This window comes from Sebastes fasciatus, chromosome 19, assembly GCF_043250625.1.
Source record: "Sebastes fasciatus isolate fSebFas1 chromosome 19, fSebFas1.pri, whole genome shotgun sequence".
Classification (NCBI taxonomy): domain Eukaryota; kingdom Metazoa; phylum Chordata; class Actinopteri; order Perciformes; family Sebastidae; genus Sebastes; species Sebastes fasciatus.
The window spans coordinates 2,338,032-2,360,299 of record NC_133813.1 but is presented as its reverse complement, the minus strand read 5'-3'; the positions used below and the strand labels follow the sequence as shown (position 1 = coordinate 2,360,299).

General features: G+C 38.7%; 3 protein-coding genes across 10 annotated transcripts in view; 2 read left to right on the top strand and 1 right to left on the bottom strand.

The window, feature by feature from the left end:
• LOC141757037 (small ribosomal subunit protein uS3mA-like) lies at nucleotides 1–3,375 on the bottom strand. The gene is made up of 4 exons (XM_074617198.1): nucleotides 3,234–3,375; nucleotides 1,019–1,096; nucleotides 620–731; nucleotides 1–394 (listed from the first exon to the last, which is right to left on the bottom strand). Exons 1-4 carry the CDS (start codon nucleotides 3,255–3,257, stop codon nucleotides 111–113), a joined length of 498 nt encoding a protein of 165 aa, XP_074473299.1. The 5' UTR covers nucleotides 3,258–3,375; the 3' UTR covers nucleotides 1–110.
• Nucleotides 3,376–3,553: 178 nt separating this feature from the next.
• Nucleotides 3,554–9,084, top strand: nudcd3 (NudC domain containing 3). The gene is made up of 6 exons (XM_074617197.1): nucleotides 3,554–3,963; nucleotides 4,972–5,288; nucleotides 6,381–6,513; nucleotides 6,591–6,734; nucleotides 6,824–7,012; nucleotides 8,006–9,084. The coding sequence occupies exons 1-6, from the start codon at nucleotides 3,724–3,726 to the stop codon at nucleotides 8,114–8,116; spliced, it is 1,134 nt and encodes a 377-aa protein (XP_074473298.1). The 5' UTR covers nucleotides 3,554–3,723; the 3' UTR covers nucleotides 8,117–9,084.
• A 2,394-nt stretch (nucleotides 9,085–11,478) lies between these two features.
• camk2b2 (calcium/calmodulin-dependent protein kinase (CaM kinase) II beta 2) overlaps nucleotides 11,479–22,268 on the top strand; it is a 46,333-nt gene continuing 35,543 nt past the window's right edge. For 3 of the 8 annotated variants that reach the window (XM_074618438.1, XM_074618437.1, XM_074618431.1), the window contains exons 1-5: nucleotides 11,481–11,803; nucleotides 17,317–17,411; nucleotides 18,786–18,845; nucleotides 19,955–20,009; nucleotides 20,609–20,674. In XM_074618438.1, coding sequence (XP_074474539.1) covers nucleotides 11,742–11,803; nucleotides 17,317–17,411; nucleotides 18,786–18,845; nucleotides 19,955–20,009; nucleotides 20,609–20,674 — 338 coding nt within the window. In that variant the 5' untranslated portion in view covers nucleotides 11,481–11,741. Of the gene's footprint in view, nucleotides 11,804–17,316; nucleotides 17,412–18,785; nucleotides 18,846–19,954; nucleotides 20,010–20,608; nucleotides 20,675–22,268 lie in introns of those variants that run through there. The other 5 variants (XM_074618432.1, XM_074618434.1, XM_074618436.1 and 2 more) reach the window with 5 other exon arrangements.

Below are 22,268 nucleotides of genomic sequence, written 5' to 3'. Positions count from 1 at the left end.
TATTTAAATCTGAGCATTTATTTCACAAAAGCAATAACGCTGAAGAACAAGAGCAGAATCCATCTGGTGGTAAACCATCTCTAGTAGAAACATTCAGTATTAGTACAACATCAGAGGTACTTGTACACGGCTTTATCCTGCAGCGTCTGAATCTCTAACTTGACGGGGCATTTGTACAGGTGCGACAGCAGCGACTCCGAGTAGCCGATCAAGAAGTAAAACTTCTGCGGAGGTAACTTCTGGATCATCAAAGCGCACACGATGAGCAGGTTGCCGCGTCGTTTGATCACGATCTCGTTGGCCAGGCAGGCGTGGAAGGTCCCGAACATGAAACGTCTTATGAACACGTCCTCTATGGTCCGGTCAGCTGCGCCCTCCTCTCCTTTCAGGTTACCTAGAAGAAACAGGAAGGAGAGTTTACAGAGTATACAGCAATACATCCACTTTAAGTATATCGCCTAATACAACTTTTAAACCGATTAAAATAGTCTCTGCATGCTTTGCTCCTTTCCCACAAGTCCTGTTGTATTTACATCTTTACAAACACTAGATTCAAACTGTTAAGTTGCTCTTTAAGGAGCATGCTCGTGGTCGTGGTCGTGGTCGTGGTCGTGCTCACTGGTATTGTGTGACAGCCATCCTTTGCGGTGGGCGATGTAATGAGGTGGAAGTGCTTGCTCATAGGTTATAGGTTTGTCTCCTTTCCCCACTCGGACACGAGCTGCTTTGTTCTGGAAAACAAAAGAGAAAGAAAGAGGATAAAATGTCAGTAAAGCAAACTGATAACTACACGATGAGCCTCGATCCAAAAGCAAGAATGCTCACTAGTGCTTAGTTACGCCATCGTGCAAATCCCAAATATACAAAGAACTCTGCACTTCAGAGACTGTAACTCTGCGAGATATCTTCTTAAATTGTCTAGCTCATATGGGCAAGTGAGGACTGTTTTAAGACAGACTCAGAATAATGTGAACCTAACCTATATAGGGTTCATTATAATGATGTCTGGAGTGTTTACCTTGCAGCACGCTGCAGTGACGTGGAGGGCTCTGCTTCCAGAGGAGCTGCATAATGAGCCGGACCTGGATAAAGAACTCTGCAGAGGGGAAATAAACCATCAGATTACTACGACTAGTTCTGAGAACAGGAGGCTTTACAGGATCTAATCAGGATCAGTAAGAGCTGAGCTTGTGAAATGATGATTCAGTTGCAGTTCCCAGTTTATCTCAACTGGTTATCCACCTTTGGTTGTACATTTTAACACACTTTATGTTGTCATTTATCCACAAGAAGACACAAGAAAAGTGTTGAAATAAAACATTTGCATCTATGAATGTCTGTTTTTGCAAAAAGAACAAGAATGCTTCTTTAATGTTCAGTTAAGGGGAGACACCCGAGGTCAGGGGTCAGCAACCTTTACTATCAAAAGAGACATTTTTGGCAAAAAAAATAAATTTTAAAAATCTGGCTGGAGCCGCAAAACGTATTTGAGCCTCATAATGAAGGCAACACCACCTATTGCATGTACTACCCTCGTACCTGTTGTAGGTTTATGGTACGACGGAGTATTAGGGCAACATTGAGGAAAAAAATAAATCTGAGATTACCAGAATAAAGTCAGAAGTTTACGAGAAAAAAAAGTCGTAATATTATAAAGTAGTACTTTACATGTTATTTTTGTTTTCTTTTTGTAAACCTATGACTTTATTCTCATAATATTATGACTTTATTCTCATAATATTACGACTTTATTCTCGTAATATTATGACTTTATTCTCATAATATTACGACTTTACTCTCGTAATATTATGACTTTATTCTCATAATATTATGACTTTATTCTCATAATATTACGACTTTATTCTCATAATATTACGACTTTATTCTCGTAATATTATTACTTTATTCTCGTAATATTATTACTTTATTCTCGTAATATTATAAAATGTTTTCTCGTAATATTACAAATTTATTCTCGTAATATTAGGACTTTTTTTCTCGTAATGTTATGACTTTATTCTCGTAATGTTATGACTTTAATCTCGTAATATTATGACTTTATTCTCTTAAAGTTATGACTTTATTCTCGTAATATTACAAAATGTTTTCTCGTATATTACAAATTTATTCTCGTAATATTACAACTTTATTCTTTTAATATTATGACTTTATTCTCGTAATGTTATTACTTTATTCTCGTAATATTATAAAATGTTTTCTCGTAATATTACAAATTTATTCTCGTAATGTTATGACCTTATTCTCGTAATGTTATGACCTTATTCTCGTAATATTATTACTTTATTCTCGTAATATTATAAAATGTTTTCTCGTAATATTACAAATTTATTCTCGTAATATTAGGACTTTTTTTCTCGTAATGTTATGACTTTAATCTCGTAATATTATGACTTTAATCTCGTAATATTATGACTTTATTCTCGTAATATTATAAAATGTTTTCTCGTAATATTACAAAATGTTTTCTCTTAATATTAGGACTTTTTTTCTCGTAATGTTATGACTTTAATCTCGTAATGTTATGACTTTAATCTCGTAATGTTATGACTTTAATCTCGTAATGTTATGACTTTATTCTCGTAATATTACAACTTTATTCTTTTAATATTATGACTTTATTCTCGTAATATTACAAAATGTTTTCTCGTAATATTACAAATTTATTCTCGTAATATTATGACTTTATTCTCATAGAGTTATGACTTTAATCTCGTAATTTACGAAATTTTTTCTTGTAATATTATGACTTTATTGTGTAAATCTCAGATGTGTTTTCCCTCAATGTGGCCCTAATACTCCTTAGTACATTGTCTCTTTGGCCCTCACTGCATTAGACTTATATACTATATACTTAGACTATAAACTGAGTTACCTTCATCACAATGATCACATGTTTTGCGGCTCCAGACGGATTTATTCTTTTTCTTTTTGCCTAAAATGTCTCTTTAGATAGTAAAGGTTGATGTGTTAAACAAACCGAATATGTTAATAAAGACATATTGAAGAAGAAGATGAAGAAGGAGTAGCAGTAGTTATGTAGCAGCAGGTTAAACTGTTATCTTCTAAATAAACACGCTGTGAAACTGAACAGCTGACTGAACACAGACACGCAGGTATATTACAGGTATACTACAGGTATATTACAGGTATATTAAGATGTAAACATGAGTTCATAGAAACGTATTAAACGTTTAAATATTAGTTTTTCTTACCAGCAGCCTCAAGGACGCCGCCATGCTGTTTAATATGAAGCTGCCTGTACACTGGAACTATTTATCGGACAATTGGGCATCTATTTCCACCCGGACGACTGTTGCTGCACCAACCGGATAGAGAAAAAATAAAAAATAATTAAAAAAATAAAGAACGACTAACTTTCAATACATTTGTTGTAATAGTTATTAGTGGTGTTAAAGGATACAAAGTACATTATTATGTTTTTATATTTATGTTTTTGTTGTTTTTGTGTGCTTAATTGTGTCGAATTTTACGTGATTGTAGAAATGATGCACTTATTTTGAAATGCTGGACCGGATGTGTTGCTGTTGTTCTGGAAGGAGAAGCGCATGAAACGTCCGCCAGCGAGTCCTACTCATTTATAAACTCATATTTCTTGATAAAAGACGCTTTATTTCGCTCTTTAAACCAGATAGTGAGATAGTTTAGAGTTTAGTGAACCTAGTTAAACCGTTAAAAGCCCTCATGGCGTCGCCGCCGCTGCAGATGACGGAGATGTACGACACCGCTCTGCTCGGCATCCTGCAGCACGTCGGTAACATCCGGGACTTCCTGCAGGTCTACTTCGGGTTTCTGTACCGAAAGACGGATTTCTACCGGCTGCTGCGGAGCACCGACGACCAGATGATGACCGGGTTACCTCCCGGGGCGGCGGACAAGATGATGGGCTTTCCTCCCGGGGCGGCGGAGAAGATGGTGTTCAAGGTGAAGCGTCTGTCAACATGGTCGTTAACTAGCTGCTGGATGGGTTCAGTGTCATGACAACAACAACACGAGGAGGAGAGACCAGTTCAGTTAGTTCAGGCTCTGCACCTGTTTTATATTTATATTTATATATATTCATTTTTTTATATATATATTTATATATATTTTTATATGTATATATATTTATATATTTATATTATTAACCACTAAACATTCACATTCAATAAGGTTATTGATAGATAGATAGATAGATAGATAGATAGATAGATAGGGGCAGTAGAGAATGTTGATATTTATTCTGGCTTTTAATTGAGCTTTATTTATTTATTTATTTACTTATCAGGCTAATTATTTATTTATTCGTATTTTACCTTTTTAGTCTGGCTTTTAACTGAGCTTTATTTATTTATCTAGCTAATTGTTTATTTATTTATCTAGCTAATTGTTTATTTATTTATCTGGCTAATTTTTATTTTATTTTACCTTTTTAGTCTGGCTCTTAACTGAGCTTTATTTATTTATTTATTTATTTATTTATCTGGCTAATTATTTCTCGTATTTCACATTTTTAGTCTGGCTTTTAACTTTATTTATTTATTTATTTATCTGGCTAATATTTATTGTTTTTTATAAATTTATATTCTTTCTATTTTATATATACTATTTCATTCCTATATTTTAATTTCTGCACTATTTTATGTCATAATAACCTTCATGAAGGAGGATTTGTTGTAATAGATTGCTTTACTTTTAGGTGGACCTAATAAACTGGACACTGAGTGTCTATACACAGGCAGTGAATGAGTCGACACCACAGAAATAGATTTCTCTTCATTAGGAACAAGATTGAGAATATTGTTAACGTAAAACATTAATTTTAAATCTGCTAAACGTGTCAGATCCTGTGCTACAGTGAGCCAACAGCAGCTAGTTTAGTTCCTCCTGTCTGATGAAAGATGCGTGAATGAGTTAAAATTCATCTCTAATAATCTTTTATTCCCTCTTCAGACGTTTAAGCTGTTTGAGAAGCTGGCAGAGCACGACAGAGAGCGGCAGCTGAGCGAGCTGCAGAAGAGAGAGGAGAGTCGATGCGTTCCTCCGGCGGTTCAAGAACTGGAGATCGTCGCCGACTCGCCTCCCGAGGAGACGGAGGAGCAGAGCGCAGAGGAGAGCTGCTCTCCAGCTGCTCTTTCAGCTCCGGCCTCCTCAGGAGCGACCGCCAGACCTCGGCCCGCCAGCAGCAGCAGCAGCAGCAGCAGCAGAGGTCCAGACCAGTTGGCTGCGGGAGACCAGGCAGCTGCAGCCAGTACAGCCTCAGCAGAAGAGTGAGTGACCTCCACTGTTTACACATGAAATACAGCAGTATAACAAAACAATGGACAGACGATGCAGCTGTGCCACATGTCATATTCATGGGACTAAGACGCGAGGAGAGGAGTCGAGGAAATGAATCGATGAGGTAGAACCTAGGAAATGGGAAAGGCCTAATGGACGATAGGTGAAATGCAAAGGGAAAAACATGCAAAAATAAAAAATATATAACTGCATAAATAAATATATAAAAATGCAAAAATAAATAAATGATTAAAAATAAATGCAAAAAAATACATTTAAAAGTTAATAAAAATAAATACATAAAAGGTCAAATTTAATTATTATTATTATTATTATTATAAATAAAGAAGCAGATTAAAACAGAAACATCAATTCATGTCACATTTTATCAATTCATTAATGACTTCATTTATTTTTAATATTATTTTTGCTACATCAAATGACATTTTTAATTATTTATTTATTCAGTCATTTATTTAGTTGATTTTGTCAGGTTCCATCATAATATTTACTTAAATGTTGATTAAATATGTATCGGACACATTCACGTCTCTTCCTCTCCTCCTCCGCTCGCATCTCCCGTGGGAGGGACTGAGACGTGAGGAGAGGAGTCGAGGAAAGGAATCTAGGAGGTAGAAACTAGGAAATGGGAAAGGCCTAATGGACGAGAGGCTCGTGCTTGTGACAAAGAGAGATTTAAACATTAATGGCGTCCTCCTCGGCTGAGCAGTAACGTTAACTAGCTCAGTGATGCTCGGTGAGCTAACAGTATAGATGCACGCTTCCTTCTGCGTGGTGATACGGTTGGCGGATATAATTCAGTAGAAAGAAAATAGTTCCTGCATGAAACTGCTCACAACAAATGGATTATCTTGAGTAACATCTCTATTGCTGATACCTCCTAATAGCACTACAGGTTAGAGGACAAATATGTGTTTTGATTTGGGGGTGAACTATCCCTTTAAATTCCGGTAATCTATCATGAATGTCAAATACATTACAGGGGAGGCATTAGAGCACAGAACATTTGACATATCATGGGTTATTAAAGGATCTTTGTACGTGTGCTTGTTGTGTTTCAGGAGTCGGGAGAAGCTCCAGTCGGACCCTGAGAGCTACAACGGGGCTGTGAGGGAGAACTACAGCTGGTCTCAGGACTACACCGACGTGGAGATCCGCGTGTTGGTGCCAAAGACGGTTGTTAAAGGCCGACAGGTAAACTCCGTCTATCCCTCCGCCTCACGTACCAGGAATACCTCAGCTCTCATGTCTCATACCGGTCGTGTCCTCAGGTCAGAGTTAGTCTGCAGCCCAGCAGACTGCAGGTGAGCGTGAAGGAGGGAGCTGAAGAGAAAACCCTGATGGAGGGAGAGTTCACCCACAAGATCAACACTGAGAACTCTCTGTGGAGTCTGGAGCCGGGAAGCTGCGTGGTCGTGAGTAAAACTCACACACATCACTCGATCTGTGTCCAGCTTTTAAATGAACATCTTTTGATTCACCCCCCCCCGTCTTTGACTTCCAGATGTCGCTCAGTAAGAGCTCGGAGGTTTGGTGGAACGCGGTGCTGAAAGGAGAAGCGGAGATCGATATAAACCAAATCAACCGCGAGCGCTCCATGGCGACGGTGGACGACGAGGAGCACGCCGTTCTGGACAGACTCTCCTTTGACTACCATCAGAAGCTGCAGGGAAAACCACAGAGTCACGAAATGGTAAAGAAAAGTAACAAAGTACATTTACTCAAGTACTGTATTTAGTACAATTTTGAGCGACTTTCTGCTACTAAGAAAACAGAAATAAATGAGTTTGGGGAAATAAATAATAGGTGAAATGCAAAGGGAAAATCATGGAGAAATAAATAAAAAATAAATGTATTAAAGCATAAATAAATATATAAAAAATTAAAAATATATTTTTTAAATAAATAAATATATTTAAAAGTTAATAAAAATAATAAAAAAATAAATATATAAAAGCATAAATAAATATATAAATAATAAAAAAATAAATGCAAAGATAAATACATTTAAAAATGTATAAAAATAAATACATAAAAGGTAAAATTAAATTATTATTTTATAAATAAAGAAGCAAATTAAAACAAACATTAATTTGTCACATTTTATCAATGAATTAATGGCTACATTTATTTTTAATATTATTTTTGTAACATTTAATGACATTTTTATTTATTTATTTAGTTATTGATTTATTTAGTTTATTTTGGCAGGTTCTGTCCTCCATAATATTTACTTAAATGTTGATTAAACATGTATCTGACACAGAGAAATAACAGCTGTAGTCATCTGAATTCTTCTTCTTATTTTCATGAGCTACTTGATCCAAATACTGAAAGTCCTGGTTAGAAAATAATATTACATTCATGAGCTTAAATTATTGATATGATGCGACTGAAAGTTTCACTGAAGGATGTGACTCCTGAAATCAACGTGACGCGATCCGCTAGAGAGAAGAAGAGGTCTCACTCTGTTGGGTTTGTTGGAACTAGAAGAACTGTCGTGTACAGCGGTGAAAGCAGTGAATGATTACACTGAATAGAAGCCAGTTAAAGTCACTGATGGAGAAACTGTCTACTGTCTGAATCAGTTGTTTTTATGTTCCATCATCATTTGCTCTGCTGGTCAGTTACATCACCTCTAGATGGCACTGTGGGGTTTATCAGCAACATCTCTTTCTCGCCACAGAAGGTGCACGACATGCTGAAGAAGGGCTGGGACGCCGAAGGCTCGCCGTTCAAAGGGCAGCAGTTCGACCCCTCCATGTTCGACATCCCGGCCAGCGCCGTGCAGTTCTGAAGCCACACGTGAACCGATCCTGGTTCATTCACAGAGCTGCTCGAAGTAAACGTTTACCTGCCTGCTGGACGTCTGTTTGGTCCTAAACTGTGAGAGCGGAACTGAAGAAGACGAGGACACGTCATTATATCAAACCTTTATTTGATGTTCTGGCAGTATGAAATCTGATAAATATGTCTGCTTTGTTAACAGTTTTGCTCTTTATTTAATAACTCTACATGAGTGCCTACATGAGTGATCATTTTCAGTTTCATTCTCAGAACAATTCCCCCAAACTGTTGAGCATTTAGTCGTCTCTTGGTCGGCAGGTTTCCTTCCAAATGTAGCGCAGATCTTAAACAAATTGCCAGAAAATCTGCAAACTGCTCTCATGTTGACGTCAGGAGTCGATTCATCGAGATAAACAGCTGGTTTGTAAGTAAAACTGGAAGCTAGAAAACGTTTTGTGGGCACCGTCTTTGAGTCCGGTATCCGGTTCTTATTATAACACATCTCAAACAGTAGAAAACGTGACATTTGATGTATTAATATTTGGAAGGTTGCAGTCTCCATCGTGTTTTCAGCTCTTCAGTGTTTCTGTTGCTTTTCGTTTTAATGGATACGCCAACGTTTCACCATATATCGGGTTTGTTTTTGTTTTATTTTATGCGCAGATTGACAATGCTCATAAAAACAGGTGGATGTAAACCGACTTCTTGTTACTGGTTGAATCTGTCACTCTCCAACTGAAGACAAATCTTTTGGTTCAGACGTCCTCTTCAGTCATATAAAGCCATGACGTTGTCCTCTGGTCTCTTATTTTCTCATCTATTATAATAAGAACAGCAGATGGACGATATTACAACATGGAAAAGGACGACTGGATGCTGTTTCTCTGCTTCAGCTGCCTCACAACCAAACACAAAACTCTTGTTAAATAAAAGACTTGTTAAATATCAAACATTAAAGCTCATTCTTTTGAAGTAAAAGTTCCTCCACTTACTTACTAACTCTTTCAAGAGTCTTTAAACGCATCTTGTGGTCTTCATCAGCGGATAGAGCTTACTCAATTTATCATCAAGTGACCTCAGTATACTTAGTAAAATCAAGCCGACAGACAGTTTTGTGCCGTCGGTGAGCGTCTGTCGGTCTAGTTTTTGTGGTGTGTCCCTGGTAGTGGTAGTCGGCCCGTGTCGGAGGTTTTCCGGCTGAGTCAGCATGTTGAATTAACTAATTATACTTTTATACTAACTAATAAACAAATTATATTAACTAATTATAGTTTATGAACTCCTTCTAAAGTGCATAAACAGGTAAAAGACTAAAAACAGTTGACCCTCATCTCCAGATATTCAGCAGTCCTCTACTCTCCTTCTCCTTTCATTGACTGATCACTTCATCAATAATCAGTCAGTTCTCCGTTACTCTGGACACTTTAACAACATTAAAGTCTGTTAGCTGGACAAAAAGGGAAATGTGTCTTCCCGTCATCACTCGGCTCAATCAAACACACATTACTGTTGTGTTGAGATAAGTGCTGCGGCGCCTTCATCAATAAATCCATCCATCTCTCCACTCTCAGCATGGAAACGCTGAGCTGATGATGAGCTGAAGGGATGAGAGGAGTCTGACACCGAGCAGTTCAACGAAAGCCTTTATGTCCTCAGCTGGAGGTGATGTTTAACACTTAATATAAAGATCAGCTCTTTGCCTCATATACGGACTTCTTTCATCGGTCTCTCTGAAAGAAATGACCTGAGGTTTACTTTCCATATTCTAACACATATCTACAGCTATCTATAAAATGAACCTTAAAGGGAGATTAGTCAAGTATTTAATCCTCTTATCAACATGGGAGTGAACAAATATGCTGCTTTATGCAAAATGTATGTATATATTTATTATTGTAAATCAATTAACAACACAATGACAGATATTGATCCAGAAACCCTCACAGGTACTGTAAATCAAGGCATCAAGTGTTTGACAATTTTCTTATGCTTTTCATTGTATGTAAATTCTACTTGTTTCTGACTGTCCACTTGTTGGTATGATCATCATTTTTCTTTATTTCTTCTTTAATTTTTTTTGTATTCTACATGTTTGAAATAAATTTTGAAATGAAAAATAATAAAATGCATTTAAAGATGCAAAAAGTCTCCTGAACTGAATTACACTGAGAATAAATGCATTTTCTCTGATCCGCTTCTTCATGATGAAATCCTCTAAATAGACTCTTACAAGTGCAGTGATTTCATTATCGGCTGCAGATTTCTCCTCTTCAATAGAATAGAAAGCTTTATAGTCATTGTATTAAATACAACGAGATTCACAGTTTGCCACTTCTGGTCAGTGCTTTAAAACAAATACTTGACAAGACTAAACGAGGCAGATAAAACATATAACAGGTAAAACACACAGTTATAATAAGACAAATAAAACAGGTAAAGTAGATGTAATAAATAAATATAAACAGAAGTGTTACACTAGAGGTATAAAACATAAAAATAGATGTAATGTAAACAGAGATAATTGCACTTGTAAAATAGGTACACTGTAAAAAAATAAAGTGTAAAATAACGGAAATTTTCCAGCAGGGGAAAATACGGAAAAATCCTGTCCGTTAATTAACATAAATAAACTGTAAACATTTGTTTTTATAATTAGCCTTTATTACTGTAATATTACAAGAAATATTTTACTTTTAACATATATTTTTTGTTAGAATAGTCATACACCGTAAATCTAAGACCATTTACATATAAATCACAAATGAAATATGTAATTTTACATTGCAAAAGCCCAAATTTACATTAACTCTCAGAAGTTTGGCAAAAAAAATCTGTATTTTTACAAGAAATATTTTTTGAATTCCATGAAATCCTTTTCTTCTAACATAAATTAATTGTTAAAATAGAGTCATAAACATCTAAAAACAGAATAACTATCTTTAAAAATGATTAAGAAAAGCTTAAATACAGATAATTACGATTGTGATTACAAAAAATATTGTAAATCTAAGACCATTTACATATAAATCACAAATGAAACATGTCATTTTTACATTTTATTTCTGTCATTTTGAAATACAGAAAAAAAATGTAAAATTTCTTGAAAAAAACGGTAAAAATGTTTTTTTTTTTACAGTGTAGGGTAGATGTAATAAATAAAATGTAAACAAAGTTGCACTTGAGGTGTATATTGCATCAAGGATATATTGCACAGTCAAATGTATTTCATTTATATGATTTATTCTAATAACGTGTAATCAAATGCTGCTGCTCTTCAATCACACTTTTTCTTTACCGCTTTTCCTTTTTTCTCTCCATCTCTCTCTCTCTCTCTCCTCACCCAGAGCAACGCGTCATGGTGAGCTCACATTACCAGTTAGTCAGTGTGGTATTTAAAGAGTCCGTCCTCTCAGAGAACCGAGAGCTGCAGACCCGTCCGAGCCGGGACCGTGTCAGTGAGTCTGTGTGTCTCTCTCTGTGTGTGTGTGAGGAGAGCTGCAGCTGAACAACCAGCCGTCCCGAGGTTTAAGGTGGGAGGAGACAGAGAAAGAGAAATCCAGAGAGCCAGAGAGAGAGAGACAGAGAGGTCCTCCCGTCCGCTGCGACGCACCGCGCATTTCGGAGGAGACCGCACCATGGCAACCACTACTTGTACGCGTTTCACGGATGAATTCCAGCTGTACGAGGAGCTTGGCAAGTAAGCTGCTTATTATATATTTATATATATATATTAAAACAGTTTTTTATGCATGCAGCCTGACCCTGAAAGATCTGCACATATGCAGATGATGGATGATTGATGCTCCACAACAAGAAACGCACGCTGCTCTGCTGCTGCAGCATCTCTCCAAAGGCTTTCTTTAAAATGTGATTTGATGCATGAAGATGGGGGGCTGCAGGAAGAGCCCGGGAACACTTCTGGGAACCCCACACACACACACATGCACGCACACACACACACACACACACACACACACACACACACACACTGCTCCCCCCTCTCTGCCCAAAGGCTAATTAGGGACAAACAGGCCTAATATGAGGAGAAGCTGATGTAAGCTGCTGTCTTTAATCACACACAGAGAGAACAGTGCTGCTGCTGCTGCTGCTGCTGTTTATCTAATGAGGTGTGTCTTGTGATAAAAGAGATTTATGTGGTGGTGGTGGTGGTGGTGGTGGTGTGTGTGTGTGTGTGTGTGTGTGTGTGTGTGCGCGTGTGTGTGTGTGTGTGTGTGTGTGTGTGTGTGTGCAACCCCCCCTTCACTTCCCTAATAGCATGCAGACAAATTGAGAGGCTTTGGGTGCCACAGTGTGGATGCAAAGTGGACTGAATGTCTCTGTCAGGTTGTGCGTGGGTTGAGAGGATCTCTCTCTCTCTCTCTCTGCCTCACAGGAACATTTATTCCTCCTCAGTTCAGTTCAGAGAGAGCTGCTGTGGATGGTTTTAAAGCTCTGTGATATGTTGATGTTTGAGGTCTTTTAGTGATGGCTGGGACCTCCAGGCTTGCTGTGTGTTCGGTGTGTGTGTGTGTGTGTGTGTGTGTGTGTGGGATGTGATAAGTTAAAGACAATAGAGATGCTGGAGTAGCAGCAGCTGCCCTCACTGATAACAGAGAGCATCACTGCTGTTTCTGCTGCTGTGTCACTTTTTGATTTGTGTGTGTGTGATGCAAATAGATGAGGATGTTGAGTGTTTGGAGTCAGGGGTGGGCTTTATAAAGAAAGAAAGAAAGAAATATAATCAACAATTGATGAATTGTTTATTAAGGAAAATGTTCCAGTTTCAGCTTCTTAATTGTGAAGATTTGCTGTTTTCCCAGTAGATAAAAATGTGTTAAAGGTCCCATATCGTGCTCATTTTCAAGTTCATACTTGTATTTTGTGTTTCTACTAGAACATGTTTACATGCTTTAATGTTAAAAAAAAACTTTATTTTCGTCATACTGTCTGCCTGAATATACCTGTATTTACCCTCTGTCTAAAACGCTCCGTTTTAGCGCATTTCAACGGAATTGCGTTGCTAGGCAACAGTTTGGGTCCATGTTTATTTCCTGTCAGCTGATGTCATTCACATACATGCTGCATTAAAAAGGTTGATACTTGAATTATAATTCCTGTTAATTTTTTAGGATATTTTTGGTGTACAATTTATTATTTTAATAATAAATAACAATTCACTAAATTTATATCTGTATTGATTTGTTCCATTTTGTTTTACGAAGTTAGGAGAGCAATATTTAAGTCAAGCCTGATGTTGCCTTACACATAAAAGATTCGATCAAAGTCACTTCCACACAGCGAGGCATACAGCTTATTAATTAAACACTGGTATCGGATCAATACGGAGATAGTGGAGACCAAAAACGGAGCTAAAAGAGAGAGAATATTGGACTTATACAAACACAAAGACTCCTGATGAATCATCCTGTCGCTCTGTTAACTGCTGGATGTGTAAATAAGCAACTGTTTGCTGTTCAAGTTCAATAATTTAAATAATTTGTCAGCATGTTTCGTGGCCTAAAAATCAATTAATGTAAAATTTTCACAACTTTTAAGCGACAAAAGTATAGCCATAAGTAACTTAAAATATTTAGTTTTAATATATATTTAAACTCAATTAAAATATTTAATACATGCTAATAATGATAATAAGCATATTTTGTTTAATTACTTCACATAATATTCAAGTTTGACTTAATAATCTTCACTTATGGTCTACTTATTAGTGTTTTCTTGAGCTTTCGACCACACGTCACAACTACGTTATCATGAAGATCATGAGATGTGATGTAAATCTAGTGAGTGGACTTTGAGTTCAGAGTATTATTAGATTAATTGTTACTATTTCTAAGATCAAAGATAAACTTTCACTCTCATCTCTAATACTAGTACATTTTTATTTTAGATTTTATTATTTTACATTATTTTTGTGAATGTTTTGTCAATTACTAATAAAAGATGTAATAGATTAGATAAGAGGTTTGTTGCACTGTGATCCTCCTGACTCCCACCTGCCCTGCAGGTTACCTGTCATGTCGAAGCTCCACTGCGTTTTGCTCCACGCTGCAGGAGTGTCAGCGAGTGTCATGCTTACTCACCCGGCCTGCTCTCATAATGTATGCATGTTGGAGCGCTGGAGAGAGGCAGGGGGCTCTGAGGGGAGTGTGAGTGTGTTTCATTGCGTAACAATACCGAGGTGAGATAAAATTAGCTCGGAGAAATGACAGCGGTGGTTATTTCTGTTTGTCTCTGTTGGGTTTGATGAGCAAATGTGGCCCTAAAAACCTCCAGCACACTCACTTACAGTACTTCTAACTCCAAACGCAGATTTTTCTTCCTCTAATTCTTGATGAAAATCACATCGCTGAGATTATTATAAAGTAGAAAATAAACCTGTAGACTGACTGTGACCACAGGAGGCACTGCTGCATGGATGGCACTTTATATAAGCGGTTGTTGCTATTTACATTATTCAGTCTTTAAAGGTTTTCTATAAGATATTCAGAGCATTAATATAGCAGCAAACCACTATTGTCTATGTCAGGGGTCAGCAACCTTTACTATCAAAAGAGCCATTTTAGGCAAAGAAAAAAATCCGTCTGGAGCTGCAAAACATTTGATCATTGTGATGAAGGTAACTCAGTTTATACTCTAAGTATATAGGATATAAGTCTAATGCAGTGAGGACCAAAGAGTAAATGTACTATGGAGTATTAGGGCCACATTGAGGGGAGAAACATCTGAGATTACGAGAATAAAGTCGTAATATTACGAGAATAAAGTCATAACTTTACGATAAAAAGAAGTCATAATATTACGATAAAAAATCATAACTTTACGAGAAAAAAAAGTCGTAATATTACGAGAATAAAGTCATAACTTTACGAGAAAAGAAGTCGTAATATTACGAGAATAAAGTCATAACTTTCCGAGAGAAAAAAAGTCGTACTATTCCGAGAATAATGTAATAACTTTCCGAGAAAAAAAGTCCTAATATTACGAAAATAAAGGCATAATATTACGAGAAAAAAGTTGTAATATTACGAAAATAAAGTCATAACTAAACGAGGAAAAAAGACGTAATATTACGAGAATAAAGTCATAACTTTACGAGAAAAAAAGTCGTAATATTACGAGAATAAAGTCAGAATTTTACGAGAAATAAAGTCGTAATATTACGAGAATAAAGTCAGAATTTTACAAGAAACAAAGTTAATAACACGTAAAATTACTACTTTATAATATTATGACTTTTTTCTCGTATTATGAGAGACACCCAGACACGTCGCTGGGCCGGCCGCTCGTGCTTTTAGTGCATGTTCGTGCATGTGAGCGTGCTTCATTGGCGAGCTCACGGCCTCATGCAGCTCTGCACAGCTCTCATACAGCGGTTACAGCTGATAACGGCGTCCTGACCCACAGCGTGGTAGCAGAAGAGTAGCACCCACCCTCCAGTTCCCTCTCAGGTACGCTGTTAGCGCTGTTAGCGCTGTTAGCTGCGTGTGGAGGCAGTAGATATGCTCTGAGTTTCATATTGAGCACCTTTAAAACAGGTGAAATAAAATACCTGACAGAAATTAGATGAATATTTTTGTGAAACTTATTCTAAACAGGTCAGGAATCCGTTTTGAAGCAGATTTATTGAATAAATAACATCAAAGTACCGCTTCAGTCCGTTTTAGCTTCAGCAGCTAACTAGCTACAGGAGCTAACTAGCTACACCAGCTAACTAGCTACACCAGCTAACTAGCTACAGGAGCTAACTAGCTTTAGCAGCTAACTAGCTACACCAGCTAACTAGCTACACCAGCTAACTAGCTACAGGAGCTAACTAGCTACAGGAGCTGACTAGCCACAGGAGCTAACTAGCTACAGCAGCTAACTAGCTACAGGAGCTAACTAGCCACAGGAGCTAACTAGCTACAGGAGCTAACTAGCTACAGCAGCTAACTAGCTACAGGAGCTAACTAGCTACAGGAGCTAACTAGCTACAGCAGCTAACTAGCTACACCAGCTAACTAGCTTCAGGAGCTAACTAGCTACACCAGCTAACTAGCTACAGGAGCTAACTAGCTACACCAGCTAACTAGCTTCAGGAGCTAACTAGATACAGGAGCTAACTAGCTACACCAGCTAACTAGCTACAGGAGCTAACTAGCTACAGGAGCTAACTAGCTACACCAGCTAACTAGCTACAGGAGCTAACTAGCTACACCAGCTAACTAGCTACACCAGCTAACTAGCCACAGGAGCTAACTAGCTACACCAGCTAACTAGCTACATGAGCTAACTAGCTTCAGGAGCTAACTAGCCACAGGAGCTAACTAGCCACAGGAGCTAACTAGCCACAGGAGCTAACTAGCCACAGGAGCTAACTAGCTACAGGAGCTAACTAGCCACAGCAGCTAACTAGCTACAGGAGCTAACTACAACAGCTAACGTTAAACCCAGCAGGCTTTACATGCTAGTTTATGACTTAAATCATCAAAACATTTTAATCATAAAAAATACATAATTTCATATAAATCTGGAACTCATGATTCTGTGAAAGTGGAATTTCATCCAGGAAATGTAAACTAGCGAGAGATATGCGTGGTTGTGGCTCACATTTGGCCCTTGCAGGGAGATTTCTGCAGTCTTTAAGCAGCTCCTGATCAATTCATTGACTAATTAAACCAGAATGTGACAGATATATGAAGACTTGATGATTTGATGATATATGAAGATTTGATGATTTGATGATATATGAAGACTTGATGATTTGATGATATATGAAGACTTGATGATTTGATGATATATGAAGATTTGATGATTTGATGATATATGAAGATTTGATGATTTGATGATATATGAAGATTTGATGATTTGATGATATATGAAGACTTGATGATATATGAAGATTTGATGATTTGATGATATATGAAGATTTGATGATTTGATGATATATGAAGATTTGATAAGTAGTATTTCCATTTTATGCTACTTTTTATACTTCTACAGTTTGAGTACTTCTTCAACCACTGGTGTCAGATTTGTGCACATGATGCATGCAGATCAGGGTGGTGTGAAAGCAGAGCGGCGTCCAGGACGACGGCGAGGTCAACGGGTCAATCTGATAGCTGAGACGTGACCTGCGTTTGATGCTGACGAAGCGTATAATATGGCAGCTGACCCGTCTCCTCTTCCTGCCTCCCTGTCTTTGTTTCCCAGGGGGGCCTTTTCAGTGGTGCGCCGCTGTGTCAAACTCTGCTCAGGCCAAGAGTACGCCTCCAAAATCATCAACACCAAAAAGCTCTCGGCCAGAGGTGAGACATTAACAGATAACATGTAACACGTGTGTGTGTTTCCAGTGTCTCGTAGGGATGTGAAGAAGCAGAGATGCATCATGGGGGATTTCACCATCATGTGTGTCCCAGATCTGAACGCTCACATTAACATACTTTAGCGAGTGTTTGATTCCAGCGTGTGAAGCCTCCACGTCTGTTTCCTCTCTGAGAAAGAGGCCGACGAATCCGCAGACGGAAATCTACATTTTTACGAGAATAGAAAATCTATTTCTTTCTACTATAGATTGTTGTGTTTTGTCGGGACAGATTATGCTGACGTTGTCCCTTTAAAGTGCTATTTGTGGTGTTTTTAGACATTATGTCATCCTGTTTTTTCCTCCAAATATAGAACTGATCAAATACTGTTAAACAAACGTCCCAGAAATCATCTGAAAATAGCAACACGGATGTGATTACAGCAGAGAAATGAGATCAGTGTGGTGGGACGACGGCAGCGTCTGTCTCCCTCCACCTTTTAGAGAAAACCAAATTCATCATTGCTCCTTTTCTTTTCTTTTCCTCTCCTCTCCTCTTGTTTCCTTTCCTCATCTCCTTTTCTCCTCTCGTTTCCTCTCCATGTCTCATTTCGGTCCTCTCCTCTCCTCTTAGCGTTTCCATTTCTCTTGTTTCCTTTCCCCTCTTTGTTTCCTCTCCTTGTTTCCTCTTCTCACCTCTCCTTTTGTTTCCTCATTTCCTTGCCCCATCTCCTCTGTTTTCCAGTTTCCCTCCATCCTCTTCTCCTCTCCTCTCCTCTCCTCTCAGCTCATTTCCTCTTGTTTCCTATTTTCTCCTCATTTCCTTTCCTTTAGTCTCCTCTCCCTTGTATCCTTTCCGCTCTTTGCTCTCCTCATTTCTCGTCTCCTCTTGTTTAATTTCCTCCTTAGTCTCCCCCTCTCCACTCCTCTCGTCCACTTGTCTCCTCTCCTTTCCTCTATCCCCATCTCCACGTTTCTTCTCCTCCTCCTGTTTCCTCTCCTCTTCTTCTTTCCGCTAATTTTTCTCTCCTCTCCTCTCCTCTCCTCTCCTCTCCTCTCCTCTCCTCTCCTCTCCTCTCCTCTCCTCTCCTCTCCTCTCCTCTCCTCTCCTCTCCTCTCCTCTCCTCTCCTCCTCCTCCTCTCCTCTATGAGAGGTTAAATGGGCATCTGGGACGAGTGCAGCCCTCAGGCTGATCTCATCTGTGTGAAGGAAAGTCATCGGTGTGTCTCACAACTCCTCGTCAACCACCTTGAGAAAAGTTTCCACTTCAAACTGTAGAAACTAAATCTTCTTCCTCTTCGTCTTCGTCTTCGTCTTCGTCTTGTTGGTGTAAATGTGAGAAGTTGTTGTGAATCCTAAAGTCTGACTGTCTTATAGATCATCAGAAACTGGAGAGAGAAGCCAGGATCTGCAGATTGCTCAAGCACTCCAACATCGGTGAGACTCGTTTTAAAGTGTCACATCTTTGAAATCACAAAGTTAGATTAGATTTGGGTCAGATTCTTGGTTCCTAACTCTTTTTAGGCACTTGTGACCCGTTGTCACAGGTCTCATACGGTATGTATTAAACATAATTGTTTAGTCAATTGACAGAACATTTTATTGGCAACTATTTTGATACTCAAATAATTGTTTTAGTCATTTTTTAAAGGGACTGTTTGTAACTTCTTACACGTCGGTGTCTCATGCGCGCTCGCGTGCCGCTACGCTGTTCAGACTCAGACTCCAACACAAACTCCCGTGAAGCACCAAAACCTCTTGGTTGTATCTAGTGAAGCTGTTAAACAGTGTTGGCCGCGGTCGGAGGACGCGGGGGAGACCGTAACTTTGGTCTCCAGGACCGGAGTCTCTGCTGTACTCTGCTCCTCTGCTCCTCTGCTCCTCTGCCTGCCTTCACTCACACACCACGCTCCTTCTCTCTCTCTCTCTCTCTCTCCACCTCTCACGTGCATGCTGCTCACTCCACACTGCAGAAGATTTAGTTTAGCTCTGAGAATATCTAGTGAATGTTCAGTGGACGTTTGTGCAGAAATAACTGCTGCAGCTCCTCCAGACCAACAGAGGTTTCCCGTGTCTTGTGAAGTGACGGGGCTCCGCAGAGAGAAACGTTATCGTCTCCCACCAAAACTCCGGCGTCTCCCCCGTTCCCTCCGGCCGCGGTCGGGAGGCTGAGGCAGGAAAAGCCAACACTAGGATCAGCATTGATTCATGGAGAGACCTTCAACTTAACATGAAAGATTTGCACAGATTTATTTTTCCAACCAACTTCTCGTTTCCACTGAAATGAATTGCCACGAAATTTTAAATGCCCGTGTGACTCACCCTTTATGCAACACAGATTTGTCAATTCATCGGTGGATTTAGTCTTTTCTCGGTCTTTATTCACAAGAAGAAGAATGTAGAATATCACCAGCTTCATCATTTAAGACTAAATTAATGTGCATTTTACAGCAAATACTAGATGAAGATGAAAAGAAAGAATGTGCCTTAGATGGTTCCTAAAGAGAGAAAGATGAATTTGATGCCTCTGTGTGTTTGTGTTGCAGTTCGTCTCCATGATAGTATCTCAGAGGAAGGCTTCCACTACCTCCTCTTTGACCTGTAAGTTCCTTCCTTCCTTCCTTCCTTCCTCCTTTCCCTCTTCTCTTTCTCTGCCTTCTACTGTGTTGCTCTCCGTCTCCCTCCTTCATCCTCCTCCTCCTCCTCCCTCTCCCCTGCATGGTGCTTATAATTTCCCCCTCCCTTCCTTCAATCCTCGCCGCATCTGTCTCCTCTTTCTTTTATATCCGCATTCCCTCTTCTTCTTCTTCTTCATCTCCTCCTCATCCCCTCCTCCTCGCTTCCGAGGCAGTTCCCCCCATTACATAACACCCCTCCCCTCCTCTCCTACCTCCATCCTTGCGGCTTCCACTCTAACACACACACACACACACACACACACACACACACACACACGGATACAGCACTCCCCCGCACCGGAGCCAGTCTCCATGGCAACCCAGCCGGAGTGAATCCTGCAGCCGGGGTTTCCCCCTAATGAGGACATCCCCCTCCTGTCTCTCTGTGTGTGTGTGTGTGTATGTGTGTGTGTGTGTGTGTGTATGTGTGTGTGTGATGTGTGTGATGTGTGTGATGTGAAAGAATGTATATAATCCGTTGTTTTTAACCTCCATCTCCATCTCCATCTTTACGTTTCTCAGGGTGACAGGAGGCGAGCTGTTTGAGGACATTGTGGCCAGAGAGTACTACAGTGAAGCAGATGCCAGGTAAACACCCAGTGATTCTTCTTCTTCTTCTTCTTCTTCTTCTTCTTCTTCTTCTTCTTCTTCTTCTTCTTCTTCTTCTTCTTCTTCTTTTTCTTCTTCTTCATCCCCTCCATGTGTCAGTCCTCCAGCCTCTGCAGTCCTCCAGCAGCCCTGAGAGTCCAGCTCCTCTCATCATTACACTATTCTGACACTTATTCCAGCTCTGATGGATAAAAACCTCTACGCAGTTTTCTGTGAACTGAATTGCAAATCGAGGTCGTTTTTTTTTTCAACCCCAAAGAGTCAGAATTTACAGACAGATGGAAACGTACACACAACGCGCAAAAATGCAACACACGCCCACGCTGTAACCCGCCCCTCAGGAGGTAGACTTAAATCAATTTGACTGTGGAGGCGGTTTGTGGAGGCGAGAGAGAGAGAAGAAGAAATGAAGGGGACGGAAATATTAAAAGGAGGAGGGGAAGAGGTAGAATTAGAGACGCAGTAAAAAGAGGAGAAGATGATTTTTTTTTTATCCTCATCTCTGTCTCTACTCAGGGCTTCAAATGACCTTCTTATATATCCTCTTATTCTGTAAATAAGGTGGAGCAAAGGTCGTTCACTAGTCAAGCACATGATGATTTAGTGAGTCTACTCACTGATTAGTGAATGCAAAATCTAATCAAAATAACATGATGAACTTAAACAAGCTCTTATTTGACATTTTCACTCGAAGGGTTCATTTGCAAAAACAGATATCTCTGTTTTTATTTATTTTCTTAAATATTGTTTTGTATTTTATTTTGTGGACTCAGGGGAACATCAATCAAATCATTTGAAGAATAACCGTAATCTGTTTTTACAAATGAACTCTTTGCAAAAAGCGTTGATTTTTGTTCAGTGCTTTTATCTATTTTAATTACTCAAATCATAATTAACTACATGATAAGAAGTCCAGTATGTAGTGATTAATGAGAACATGACATTTAGATATATTATACGTTGGTAAAAGTGCTAGTATTAGGAGTAAAAGTACTTAAAAAATGCCATATTTAGTCCTTATCTAGCCTGCATTTTTGTAGCAGTATCTTTTTAGTGTATGTGTTTTCTGTAATGTCACTTTCGGAAAACATGTGAATTTATGCAAGTATAGGAAATTATTGAACATGACAAATACAGAGGTGATAAGGCAGGATTTCATTAGCTATTTGCTAGCAGCTAACTGTAGCTAGATATAGCATAGTTTTACCCAGTAACTAGATATATCCATGATATAAAACTGTCAATGTGCTTCTGCTTTAACTGTGTCCATTATGTTTGGGTCGGACCCTGCAGTAAAACAAAAGTCAAACACTTTTATCAAGCAACAAATCGTTGAACAAACTTAAACACGCAGTAACAGAACAGCCCTTTCTCCTTGAAATGACGTGCCCATACAACGAAACTGCATTGCGAATTACGTTTCAAGGGAAACATATTTTGTCGCGATTTAGGTTTGTTTTAAGGAGCTTGTCTCCATAGATACCAACAACTTTTCTTTCCTCCATTTCTTCCATCAATCATGGAAGAAATAACCCCTGTTGCTGCTTTGTATATGTTGGTGAAGTTCCAGATA

What these genes read in the sequence shown, in the direction of transcription:
- LOC141757037 (XM_074617198.1), bottom strand. Translation starts at nt 3,257, where the DNA reads ATGGCGGCGTCCTTGAGGCTGCTG. An exon ending in CGGCGTCCTTGAGGCTGCTG is followed by an intron (nt 1,097 to 3,233) that starts GTAAGAAAAACT and finishes TCCCCTCTGCAG; the next exon opens with AGTTCTTTATCCAGGTCCGG. An exon ending in ATGGCTGTCACACAATACCA is followed by an intron (nt 395 to 619) that starts GTGAGCACGACC and finishes TGTTTCTTCTAG; the next exon opens with GTAACCTGAAAGGAGAGGAG.
- nudcd3 (XM_074617197.1), top strand. Translation starts at nt 3,724, where the DNA reads ATGGCGTCGCCGCCGCTGCAGATGACGGAGATGTACGACACCGCTCTG. An exon ending in CGGTTGTTAAAGGCCGACAG is followed by an intron (nt 6,514 to 6,590) that starts GTAAACTCCGTC and finishes TCGTGTCCTCAG; the next exon opens with GTCAGAGTTAGTCTGCAGCC. An exon ending in AGCCGGGAAGCTGCGTGGTC is followed by an intron (nt 6,735 to 6,823) that starts GTGAGTAAAACT and finishes TTTGACTTCCAG; the next exon opens with ATGTCGCTCAGTAAGAGCTC.